At 46.0% G+C, this 13,527-nt stretch overlaps 1 protein-coding gene across 6 annotated transcripts in view; it reads left to right on the forward strand.

Annotated features, from left to right (window-relative positions):
• Positions 1-12,613, forward strand: part of GRIA1 (glutamate ionotropic receptor AMPA type subunit 1) — a 349,422-nt gene extending 336,809 nt beyond the window's left edge. For all 6 annotated transcript variants that reach the window (XM_068981166.1, XM_068981165.1, XM_068981167.1 and 3 more), the window contains 2 exons: positions 3,996-4,130; positions 12,413-12,613. In XM_068981166.1, coding sequence (XP_068837267.1) covers positions 3,996-4,130; positions 12,413-12,613 — 336 coding nt within the window. The remainder of the gene's footprint in view (positions 1-3,995; positions 4,131-12,412) is intronic.
• Positions 12,614-13,527: the final 914 nt, after the last annotated feature.

Raw genomic sequence — 13,527 nt, forward strand, 5'->3', positions numbered from 1 at the left:
CTGGGATGGACTGCAGACAGCCCTAACACTCCACTTGTACCCACATCAGAAAATCTGTGGAAGGCAGAGGAGAGCAGAAGCTACAGCCTTTACATCAGAGGAGTTCAATCTCACAGCAGGAAGATAAGAAGGATGGCAGCATCTGCAGAAACTGAAGCTTGGTCCAGATTTAGTAGACTTCACGTAATGGGCATCCCAGTATCCATGGGAGGGACTGGTCTTATGGCCAAAGCCTTGGCTTCTCCTTAGAACTTTCTACTTATGTCATTAAAAAGCATCAAGTCTCTCTGCCTCAGACCTGGTTCAACCCTCCTCCTGAAGAATCAAGACATCTTCATGTTCCTGGGTGGGATGTTGGCTCAGAAACACAGAGGGTGTCTGGGACAGTCCCCCAGTACGTGGGAAGAGCAAGGAAAAATACGAAAAAGAAAAAAAATATCACTTGCACATGGGGAAGGCAGCAAATCAAGACAATAGGTTAAGGGGAACAGATGAAGTGGGGAGCTCATCACCATAACAGCAAGCCCAACAACTCTGAAAGACGGAATTTTTGTTTTTCTCTTCACCTGTCATTCGTCTTGGTACTGTCACTCTCCTTGCTCCTGTTGGAAGACAAGTCGTGAGTTCTTCACTCCCACCAGCAAGCTGCCTGGCTCTGGGAAGTGCAGCTGCTAAGGGATGTGGGGAGAATAGGGTCTCCCAGAGGGGTGCTCAGGAGACTCGGGTTCTGTCCTTCCCTCTCCACGGTCAAAGCTGGGAAGCATGTAGCTTGCTCATGAAACGTGAGCATGGCTGTTTGTGCACAAAGGTGTGAGAAAGCCCCCTCTGACATGGAGACAGGGGAATCACAGTTCTGGTCCTTAAATAACAGGAAGTTTTGTTTCTGCCCCAGGATACCCCATCATATTCCAACAGAGGAAGTCAAAGAAAGTCGGTAAAGGCAACTTGATGGAAGATTATGGCTTGGGTCTCCTCGAAAGAACTAAATTTGGTGCTATCAAAAAGTCAGTGGTGCACCTAAGAGAAATTAAAAAACCTTGCCTAAATGTAAACTCCTCAACTACATGAGCCAAGAAGACACCAACGCCCACCAGCCCTTCATTATACACCCTATCACACTGTGCCAAATTTAGATGGCAATGCTTCATCTAAGTTTTCTCTCTGATACTGCTGGTGACTCAGGTGCTCCCTTGGTTCCAGAGGTCTTCCCAGGATTGTGTCAACATAAAGAAGGATCCATAACACTGTGTCCTGCTAGAGGCAGCAGTGCCCATACCATCTGACTGCTGTCTTGGTTTGGTTTGAATGGCATATGTCCCCTCACCAACACAGACTGCCATCCCCATGGACCAGAAACCTCCCTCAGAAGTGAAGGATGCTCTCTACCTCCAGATATAAAGACTCAGTCCCTGGACCTTCCTCCTTCTGCAGGCACACTGACTATGCCTCCTATTCCCACTTCCATTTGAAGATCTGACCCTACTTCCTTCCATGATGTATCACAAATGGACACCCCACCTTCTACAGTCAGGGAGGAAGATGGCTTCTTATGATTTTTTTTGAAGATAGTAACAAAAAAAGGTGCCCACCACTTCCTTATCCTTGAAGATAATCTACAACCAAAGTGAACCTAAAAAGACTATAAAGAAGGAAACAAAAACAGCCTTGGTAACCAGGGGGCAAGATGTACTTCTGCTGCTGAAAGGCTGATCAGCTGGTGAAGTCAACAACACTCAGTCCTTTCCTCCCAGCTTTCTTGTCCACCACCTCCCCCTAGGCCAGTTCCCCATCCACTCCGTCTGAGCTTCACTGTCAACCACTCTATTCCAAGCTGTGAGCTGAGAATACAGTAATGTGCCTCCGAACCACACCCCAGGCCTGCCCACACAGGAGAGTTTTATAGGAACTTCTATAAATCATAAGTCCTCCAAAAACTCTAAAGACTTACTTCCCAGGGGAACTACAGAACTCACAAACACCAAACAGGGAGACATTTTGAGCATTCTGAAAAACCAAGCCAAGTGAGAATTTACTTGTTCAGCCAACTCTTGAACCAAGCACCAAACTCATTTTCACATATTTCCCTGGTCAGGCCACGATACCAGAGCAGGAGAAATTCTACCCCTCTCAATAATCATTTCCATCACTTCCAAAGCCAGGCTACACCTTGCCAAGTGTAACCATATTCAAGAACCATCTGCTTTAGCAATACAGGAAGCCACCAGAGAAAATATGTTTTAGATAATCCAACAGCTCTGCCAGCCAAGGCGGCTTCTGGGGAGAGAAGGGAGGCTGCTATTTGCCAGCTGTGGTCCCCAAGCTCAGCCGAGCTGAATCCTGTACAATGCACCAAGCAGAACTGGGGCAGAGGCCACGGACTTGGTCAATTGCTGACCCCTTTCCACATACCCAGATTCAGAGTAGTCCCTAGGGCATGACAGCTCACCTTTTGCCTGACTCACCAACACCCCCACCTGAAAAAGAACACACAGAGAGATATAAAAGCTTTATCCTACCTAGTGCCACCAACCAACCACGGCTGTGCACCAGTGCCAGAGGAGGCATGCATTTCATTTTAATTTGGTGAGAAATCTGAACCTGAGCAAACAATATCAACCAAGATGTTCAAGCCACCATGGCATCTGGGGATGAGTATGCTTCCAAGATCTAAAGATGGTTTCTTGCCTAAGTCAAGAATTTAATTGATCCCCCTCTCCCCAAGTCAGCTTCCCTGGTGGCTCGAATGGTAAAGAATCTGCCGCAATACACGAGTCCCAGATTGAATCCCTAGGTTAGAAGATCCCCAGGAGAAGGGAATGGCACCCCACTCCAGTATTCTTGCCTGGAGAATCCCATGGACAAAGGAGCCTGGTGGGAGACAGTCCATGGGGTTGCAAAGAGTTGGACATGACTGAGCTACTAACACAGTCAATCTCCCCAAGTCATTACCTTCCCCTATAACCAGAAGTTTTGTTTGGTTGTTTTCACCAACTGGGAGGATGCTGTCCCTTAGTCCCCAACTCGTGAATCTCATTGGAAGTGACAGAACTCAGGGATGGTCTCACAAACTGATGTTGTTTCTCAGGCTCCACAAAATGAGCTCTGTCCACTTCCTACTGGACATGGACACTTGTCCCCAGGACCCTAGGAATTAAGCACCCTGCTCCCCAATCCTGCCCATTCAGAACTAGTGCAAGATCTTTTAGCCCAGGCAACAGAGATTTCTAAATTCAGCTATCTGAATCTGCCTACGGTGTTTTGCAGCAAGCACCTCCACGAGAAAAATGACTCCAATTAAGCATAATTATTAGGGTTTAATGGAACCATTTTTCTACCTCAGTGCCTTTTTTCTATTCCAAGCCCCCCAGTTTTCTTTTCCCCTTCACTGGGACTCAGCACAGTAAGTTAAAGGTATACATTGGTTGATCTTTATTATACATACAATAACTGTCTTATTAAATTGAAATCAAATGCACATCTAGGAGAAAGTTCACTTTAAGTACCAACTCACAGAAAAATGCTCACAGGCATAAACAATAAGCAAGGCCAGTGTGTTGCTGAGCAACTGAGGGAGTCGGGGGCAAGAATTCGGCTGAAAAGGAAGGGACACAGTTTCCTGAAAGAATGGAGTAAGCTCAGGGGTGCAGATCTTGGTGGAAACTGCCCCGACTTCTTGTGGCACCCCCCACCCTAAAACAGGCACTGGGGAGGATGGGAAATCTAATTATCAACTATATATAATCAAGGATGCTTAGAGAATTCACACACACACACACACACACACACACACGTGCGCATACACACAGGCACACATTTTTTTTCCTGGGGAATGTTGAACACTCTGTCAATATATACAAAGCCTTTCCAACTATTATGAATGTTAAAGAGGGTGATGGGGTTGAGTGAATGTGTGTTAAAATGCTGCTGCTTGCTTAGTCTCTAGCCCCCTGGCTCACTGGACTCTTCCCCTCCCCTCTCCCTCCTCCTCTTCCTAGGACAAGACGAGTGCTCTCAGCCTCAGCAATGTGGCGGGCGTGTTCTACATCCTGATCGGAGGACTTGGACTCGCCATGCTGGTTGCCTTAATTGAGTTCTGCTACAAATCGCGTAGCGAATCCAAGCGGATGAAGGTGGCATCGTCTTCCCAGGCCTTTTTCCTAACCTGTTCTGTGATACAGCTGGGTTTCCTGGGAGTCCCTTTTGCTAGAAAGGGTGGGGAGTGATGGGAGGTGGAGGTCAGTCCAAGGCAGGGGATGACGAGAGCCAGGTTATGAGGAAGGTGGCAGGGAAAGAGGCAGCGGTGAGAGAGAAAGGAAGATGTTGGCGTGTGTCAGGGTAAATACAAGGCCCGAGAAAACAAATGCATCAGCCAGTGATGGCGGGGGCGGGTGAGACGAAAAGTTAGGGGTTGAGTGGACACTCAAGGCGGTGAGAGGCAAGAGGGACTGCCTCACAGTCACTCTTGGTAGTGACTCTCTGAGGTCATGTTAACTGAAGTGTAGCTCCCAAACAGCAGAGGGGGGCGTCTTCCCTCTGCAAGGTGGATGATCTTGCCATGCCGGGTGAGGTAGGTCTATTCTTGGCCATCACACTGTAAGATGGACTTTGGCAGAGAGGATCATGCCCAGAGAATGGTAAGCACATTAACTGATGACCCCAAACCACCTCAAATACAGTGAAGGCAGCTAACTCAAAAAGAGAAGAAATATAGAAGTTATGAGAGCTGCCTGTAAAACCATGAAGAATTCTTGGGAGTGAAAGAAAACAGATCAGTTTTGTGGAGTCCCAAAGTATACAAGAACTAATGATTAAAAGTGAGGGAGAACAGACATGAACACAGTGAGTGAGATCTACTTTTCTTTCAGAGCTATCCCAAAATGGGATGGATTGTGCCAGTAAACAACACACAGCCCATCACTGGAGGCAAACATGTAGAGGCTGAATAGTTCTTGACAAATGTATAGATTCAAAGTATCCAATGGGAGTCTGGACTAAATGACCATCAAGGCCCCTCACTTGTCATCATTTAGCTTCAATAAGAAACTATTTTGGGAAGGAAATGTTATTCATGTGAGCGACACCATAAGCAAGACATCATGAGGGGGCAAAGAGGACTAAGATACTATCTGTAACCTTCAGCATTTTTAACAATCTACTCAGAGACCCAAACTGTGGCATAGATAGGAAGACCTATAGGGATATACAGGAGGGAGAAAATAGAGAAGGCTTCCGGGAAGAACCAGAGATTAAGAGGAAGGACAAGTGGAATTCAAACCAACAGAAGTGGCAAGAAGCACAGTCATTCTGAGCAATGTACCCTAGGCTGCTACTTTGACTTGAGTAGACTAACAGGACTCATTGATGGAATTTTCTCTCCCAGAATGTCCCCTAAGAAGCCCTTTTTCCAACATGCAATCGCTCCCAGACTCAGCATACCCACTGTTGGATCACAGCCATAGCCTCCTACCAACTCTTCCTGCCTTAGGCACCCACCCTACATATACCTCCAGGGCCCTCTTGGAGAAGACATTGCTGGACATTTGCTTCCCCTGTTTGGAAACTCTGTACTCAGTTCTGTACACAGGGAGTGGGAGTTAGAGCAGAGGGCCTTCTGTCCTGGCATTCAACATTTCCACATCATAGTTCTAGCCTACTTTCCCCTCCCCAGGCAATCTGCTCTCCTTACATGCTCCATACTCCAGCCACCCACCTCATGCTTTCCGTGTGTACCCACCCATGTGCCTTGATGCAAGTCAATCCCTCTGTCTTCTGTCACATAATTAGTAGCTCAGCTGCATCCAACTCTTTGCAACCCCATGCACTATAGCCTTCCAGGCTCCTCTGTCCAGGCAAGAATACTAGGGTGGGAAGACAATCTCTTCTCCAGGGGATATTCCTGATTCAGGGATTGAACCCAGGTCTCCTGCATTGCAAGCAGATTCTTTACCATCTGAGCCACTAGGGAAAGCCCAAAGTCAACTTCCCAAGATATACACATGGAGTAATTAAGGGATGGTAGTGTGATAGTACTTGGTAAGGGATCTAGGAATACCTCCATCCCACCCTTGACCAGTTCATCCAAGTTCAGGTCCTCTCAGAAAGGACAAAGCACAGCAAAAGTACAAACCTCAGATTCCAAATCCAGTGTAGACCTCCAAGGAGCTTGGCTGGACACAACAAGGTCCCCTAGAACCTGAAGGGCTCTCTTTGCCCACCCCATTCAAAACATAAGCCTAAAGACTCTCTTATCTTACCCTTCGAAAGTGTGGAAAGGTTACTCCAGAGGCAGTAAGTGGAACAGAAGACCCAGGTGAGCACAACCTTTACAAACCCCCCAAAACCTTCCCCATGGGCCATAACCAAAACCAGGCTCCCAGGATTGGCCCAGTACTCACTGAGGGAACTCCCCTCAAACAGTGCAGCAAGGCTCTGGAGACTGAATGTCTGAGCACAAGTCTTGCCTGCTCTGCACATTAACTGAGTCATCCTGAACGAGTTTCAACAGCTCTCTGATCCTCCTGTTAATAAAATGGGGCTAGTGGAAGTTCATTTGGGTTTTTCAGTAACATCATATAGAAAACCTAAACAAACCTTTGGCCAACCCAATATACACCTTATAAAAATTGTTATGGATTATATGAAAAAGTGGGTATAAAGGCTCTGCAAAATGCCATAGTAAGCTCAAAGTAAATAATAATTACTAGAATTATATTATTATAAAGAATTATATTATTATTATAAAGAATTATATTATTAACTTGGAGAAGGCAATGGCACCCCACTCCAGTACTCTTGCCTGGAAACTCCCATGGATGGAAGAGCCTGGTAGGCTGCAGTCCATGGGGTCGCTAAGTCGGACATGACTGAGCAACTTCACTTTCACCTTTCGCTTTCATGCATTGGAGAAGGAAATGGCAACCCACTCCAGTGTTCTTGCCTGGAGAATCCCAGGGACGGCGGAGCCTGGTGGGCTGCCATCTATGGGGTCACACAGAGTCGGACACGACTGAAGTGACTTAGCAATAGCAATATTATTAACTAGAATTATATTATTAGTGGCCAGCTACAGCCTCCTTAAGACTTTCATTCCATAGCCCCTACTTACATGTCCTAGGGTTTTTAAAGCCATAGAGATTGTGAGTTTCCCAAGGTAAGAAGCTGCATCTGATTTCTCTTTGGACATCCCACACACATAGGGTAAGCATTAGTAAGATTAATGTGGGTTTGTATCCAGAGAAAATCTCCTGGAGGATAAGGTGAGGCAATGGAAGGAGCTGCTGTTGGTAAAGCAAACACAACCATCAAAACCACTCAGCCAGGAAGCACACACATCACCTGATGTGCTTTTGGCCCCATCATGAGATCTGAAGAGACCAGACGTGCCCAAGCAGGACTGGACTTCCAGCCCTTCCTATGGGATGACCATATCCTACTAATCATGGTCAGCGCCAGGTGGTGGTACCAGGGTGGCTAACAACAAAGATCCTCTTAAACCTGTATAACATTGACCTTCACCACTGAAGTCACAGCATGCAAGTAAAGACAAGAATTCTTAAGAAAGTCAACTGAGTCATACCATAACTCCTGGGAGACATTCTCTCCCTTCCCTTTCTAAGGAAGATATCAAATTTCTCAGGAGCCAACAGCAAGATCTCTTAGAATCATTAATGCAAGCTGTTCCATCACAATCTTCTATAGTTAATTCCACCGGTTGGCATGACTTCTGCCCAACACAGTGAGACTCCTTATAGAATTTTTAATCTTCTACCTGCAGAAAAGATGCCTTTATGGGCCTTAAGAGTCAACCCAGTCCTTAATTTTCAGAGCTCCATCAACCCCTCTCTTATCCAAAGGAGATAAATGAACACATTCTGCTTGCCTCTCAGATTTTGCTGCTTCGCAGTTCTCTTTATCATTCTGTACTTTGCCTGCTCCAAAGGCAGATAAGCTCTTTTCAAAAGTGCAGCCTCCACCTTCGCACAGAGGACTGCATTGACAGTGTCCAAAGCCTTTGGCAAGAACCTTCCCTCTTGTTTCTTCCCTTAACTACAGTATGTGGCCAACCCTTAAGACCTTGAGCCCCTAAACCTAGTTCACAATCAGCCTCCTATTTGTCAGTGTTTAAGGAGCCCTTCCCCACCCTGCATGAAAAAGAGAGGAAAGAGAAGAGGGTGCATGAAAGGAGAAAGAAAGAAGGGAGGAAAAATACCTTTTTAGTAACTTCCCTGTTCAAAGTGCTTACTATACATTTTCATTAACCCTGTGCTTGCAGTTCTACAGATAAAGAAATAGGGGGTCAGAGAAGTTAAGTAGTTTTTCCAACAAACTCAGAGCTGGTGGAACAGGAATGAGATCTCCAACTTGGCTTCTGCAAAGCCTGGGTTCTTGGTACCAGCCAAGCCACTCGTCATCAATTTCTCTCTCCACCCCAACCTCAGGGCCACAGATAATTTTTATCACCTACTAGGTCCCATCAAAATCCCATCCACAGTGCACAGAAATAAGATAGAGTCCTTCTCCTTAGGTTTCTCTGATCAAGTTGTTCAGGCCATCCATGGGACGTGATTCTTGGCTTGTGCATTACTGAAACCCTTTCCCCTTTGACGTCATGAGAGCAGGACACAGAGCAAGTGTCACAGGGACGGTGGGAAGGCGCCCTGCAGGCAGTCCTTCTACAAAGACGTATGGAGCACCACTGCCTGCTAGGCATCACTCAGCCCTCAGGATCCAGTCAGGAGCAAGCCAGACACAGTTTCTGCTTTCAGGAAACTGAGAGTTTAATTGGCAGACAGAAAATAAGCAAATGTGTAATATATGTTCAATGAGTGTTTAAAGATGAATGCTCACAGCAGTCAAGTCCTGATCAGGGAATGGTGTCAGGGGCAGGACAAGAGGCTTCCCTGAAACAGTGATGTTGAACAGACTTGAGGCAGAGAAGGAATTAACCAGGGGACAATGGTTGTCACCAAAGGAGGCACAAGTATCACAGACCCAAAAATCAGAACTCTTGCCCAGACGTAAGAGGAAGGCCAGGGAGACAGATGAGAAAGGAGAGCAAAGAAGAGCTGGGGGCTCAGAGAGGGACTTCAGGCAACACCAACATTTCAGGTTAACTGAAACTGTCCCACAGTAAAAAAATTTCAAATCCAAGACATACTCCAAATTGAATAAACTCTCAGACACCCTGTACCTCTCCTCTGCCTGGGAAAACAGACAGAAACCTGAGCCCTTAACTGATATTAAGGCTAACCAGGGTCTTTATTATCTACCACATTGTTCCCCCCCCAAAAAAAATAATTCCCAGCTGCTCCCACCCCCCGGAGAGCACTGACTTTTCATAACTGTAGTGGCTGTGCTGACACAGGCTGTGTTGAAACCACAGCCATCTAGGCTTTGCATGTTTCCCTGGAATTAATGAGCAGCTGAGGTACATGGTCAGGCATGGGTGCCGGGGCTCGGGGGGCAGTGCATCCTCCACAGCAGGTGGTCCCTCTGACTCAAAGGCATCACCGAGGGCTGAGCTTTTACTAGGGTGTTCTATGATGTGCAGAGGCTGGGCAGACTTTTCTTAGAAAAGCAAGTAGCTAAAAAGTTAGGGTGTCATCACTGTTAGATAAATGAGTTTCTGAAGCAGCAACTCCGGGACTTTGAGGCTAGACTTTTCACTCCCCCTTTTCTCCCTGAGTATCTGTTTCAGAAACAACTACTTATGAGGATGAACTTGATGAATGGCTGACATGTCAAGGATGGACAGGGGAGAACCACAGTTCCAAGAGGCAAGAGGAGAGATGACGTCAGCTTCCAACTGTTAGCTACCAGGGGGAGGAGGCCCCACAGGCAGGGGGTCGTTCACTTTGACCCTAGGTCACAGATAACTAACTTAAAGCAAGTCAGTGACAAGTCCTCAATTGCTCTGTAAAGTGAAATCAACTAAGACCAGTGTGTTTCCACCTTATTTGCATATTAGAATAACCTGGGGCGGGGTTGAAACTCTAGACGTTCAGGCCACACACCACACCTATTAAGTCAGCATCCCTGAGGTAGGTCTCAGACATCACTGTTTCTTCTTCCTAAACCCCTAGAACCTGCAGCCAAGTTTGGGAATTAGTGAAATGGTCATTTTTAGCAGTGCTTCCCACTCCCATTTTGACTCTATTCATCCCTTCTCTTGAGATTAGAAACGAAACCAGTAAGCAGGTAACCCCCACCATCAACAGGAGTATGGAGTCACTGACCTCTGAGAACCCCTCAGCTTTCATGAAAACCAATCCTGAATGACTTAAAGAGTTCTAGCTACATGCCTGGCTCAGTTACCTCAGACTCATAGGCACCAATACTGATTATGCCACTAGCCTTCTCCTTTAAAATAAATATGTCAAGTACCACTGACTTCTGTGAGATATTATGGAAATATGTAAGACCTTTTGAGCAACAAAGCCCAGGGTGATCTGTGTGAACTTTAAACTTTTTGTTTTAATTAAAGGAGTGTGGCAGAGAAAAGTCATAGAAGATAGACATCCCAAGCCAATTCATAGAAGGTTCCACACTGCCCCCACACACAAATAAAAAGTTCTTCTCAACAATTTACAAGTGGGAACAAGTCACCATGAATTCCTCATGTTTTCTTTTTACATTTCCCCCATAGAGCAGCACAGAGGTGTTGATGTGACCTTGACTTAGAAGAATGCTCTCTAGATCACACTTCCTCTCCAGTGCAGGCAGAATGTAAATACACCATGTCCAGGAGTTTGAAGAGGAGACAGAACTCTGTGGGTGGAGCATCATATGGGGCAGATCTGTCTGAATCATGGAATTTTTTCTAAAAGAAAAACTATTTTAAAACACTGTCAGAATTACCAGTAATAAGAGGATCCTCCCGAAGCATAGTGTAGCAGAAGGAATAACAACTGGGTCAAAACTGCCCTGTGTGTGCCCATGAGGCCACAGGAGATTGACTTACTTCTCTGATCACTAGAATCATGCCAATATGCAAAGGGGGAAGCCATCAACATTTTAAGACTGGCCCTATGTATTTGGCTTTCCTAAGACACATTCCAAGATATCTACTGGGCCTCTAACGACATGCTGGGCATGCTGGCAGGCAGTCAAGGATTGAGAAGACACAGCCCTTGTCCTTCTCTAGACAGTTAGCTCTCTTAAAGAAGACAGAAGTTACATACCTGAAGCAGAATCATTGCAAGCGAGTGTATAATGTATGAGAACTGGCGAGGATCGGGGGCAGGACATGCTGGGGCAGTCTAAGACAACTTCAAAGAGGCAGGAACAAATTGAGTCTTGAAGGATGGATAGACTGGCCTTACAGAAAGGAACCTCTAAACTCATAGACAATTTTTCGTGTTGATTTTCACCAAGAAACTAAGCCCTACCTCAAATTTTCTATGGGTATCTTTTAATGGGAAGTTGGAGATGACAGGAAGAGGGTTTGGATTTCTGGTCATGAAATTTCATTCTCCAAAGGAACTCAGTCAAGAACACTTCCTCAGGTCTAATAGGATATGATTATAATCACAGATTCTGGTCTTGATCATTTTGTCTAATTCATCTCATCCTGGGGTGATCATTGGAGCTCTTTTGACATCTAGAATTCCAACATTCCAGAAGTCACAATCTTTCACAAATCAGTAGCACCAATCTGATGTGTCAGGGTAGAAGTACAGGTTATACGCGCTAATGGGAAGTGGATGACAGATAATGATCTTTGGAATTCATTTTCTTTTTTTTTTAGCACAGTCTTTTTTTCCCATTATATTATGCATACCGTATTAGTCAAACAAGTCCTATGTTCTCTTAACACACACTGCTAGAGACAAGATGACATTTTTTTCCAGAAGTAATCATAAGCAGTTTTAAATTTTCACCCAACAGTGATATACCATCAATTTAGTGTAACATTTCAACTCAGTTTTTCATGCAGTATAGAACCATTCTCTCTAATACACTTTGACAAACATGGAGATTTCAAAGGTCTAGAGAGATAGCTATGCACAAAGTCACATAGCAAGTCAATGTCAGAATTAGGACTAAAACCCAAGTTTCCTAAACCCCATTTCCAGAGCTGTTCTACTTGGTCATGTTGCTACATTTATTATCATCAGTACTACCATGGAAGCATTGTACCTCTAGAAATCACAGAAGGTGAAGGATCTTAGAGATCACCAATCCAGCACATCTCGTTAAACTTAGAGAACATGAGGTCCAGAGAGGGAATCAGACTAGTTCACAGCCGGGTAACAGTTCTGTGAGTTCACAGGAAGTCAGGTAGCATTACAGATTAGGAAACAAGCTGGGTAGGGAGGAGAGTTGGAGTGACATTTTAAGCCCAGTGTTGACTCATTCTCCTCGCCAGTCATTGCCAAGGACCTGGGGAAGAACCCCCGGTCCTCCTGAAAAGGGTTTCTGTTTGATCCCACAGCAATCCATCAACGAAGCCATACGGACATCGACGCTCCCCCGAAACAGTGGGGCAGGAGCCAGCGGTGCCGGGAGTGGAGAGAACGGCCGGGTGGTCAGCCATGACTTCCCCAAGTCCATGCAATCGATCCCCTGCATGAGCCACAGTTCAGGGATGCCCTTGGGAGCCACTGGATTGTAACTGGAGCAGATGGAGACCCCCTCGGGGAGTATGCCCAGGCTCCCCCAGTTCCATCCCACACCCTTCAGTGCCAAAACCAACAAAATGAAACAAAACCGCCACCAACCACCAGGACCACGAGGAGGAGGATTCAACAGATTTTCCTGAAGAATCAAGAAACCATTTTGCGGCCTCTTCTCCTTTCTCGATGTTCTTTTGCCCTTTTCCGCTGGCTAAGTGAGGATGACAAATAACACTGTATGGCAATCAGGGGAGAGTAACCCTGTCACACAGAGCCTGTGTCACTGGAGCGCTAGTGAGGAGAATGTACCGCTTTCTTTTAATTCAGTTGTTCATGTGTCTTAGTGTGTGCACGATTTTTTTTCTTACTAATATCCATGGTTTGCAGGTTCTGTTAGATCCCTTCCTTTTCCTTCTTACTCCCAACTCCCTACCCATCCCACTTTAGTTTTCAGATTGGAGATTCAAGATTCGTTCCGCCTGACAAGCAAGCAAAAGGAAAACAGCAATCTTCAAATGAATTCATCACGGGAGCGCTCCAAATCCCCTCCACACCTCGGCCCCAAGCCATGGATGGAGACCGACACTGCCGGAGGAGTGGGCTGCCTCTCCACACAAGGCACTGCCCAGGCACTGACTTAGTTAAAAACACGTGTGAAGCAACTCAGACCCTGGGTGGCAAAGGAGCTGTAAAGGCAGACATGCAGTCGGAAGAAGACTCATGAAGTTTTTGCTGGAGACTCAGATAAAGCTTCCTTGAATGTGTAACAGCCATCTCACAGGCCTTAGGTGGAACAGTATGCTTTGTCATAGAGTCACGCTCAGCCCGGAGGAGTACGTCCTTCTGCTATGCTCAAGCCCAATGGCATTCTGGTGGCTGAAGGGCAACGGGCCTCCTAAACCAAGTTGAGCCT

The sequence above is a fragment of the Capricornis sumatraensis genome, chromosome 9 (genome assembly GCF_032405125.1).
Source record: "Capricornis sumatraensis isolate serow.1 chromosome 9, serow.2, whole genome shotgun sequence".
NCBI lineage: Eukaryota > Metazoa > Chordata > Mammalia > Artiodactyla > Bovidae > Capricornis > Capricornis sumatraensis.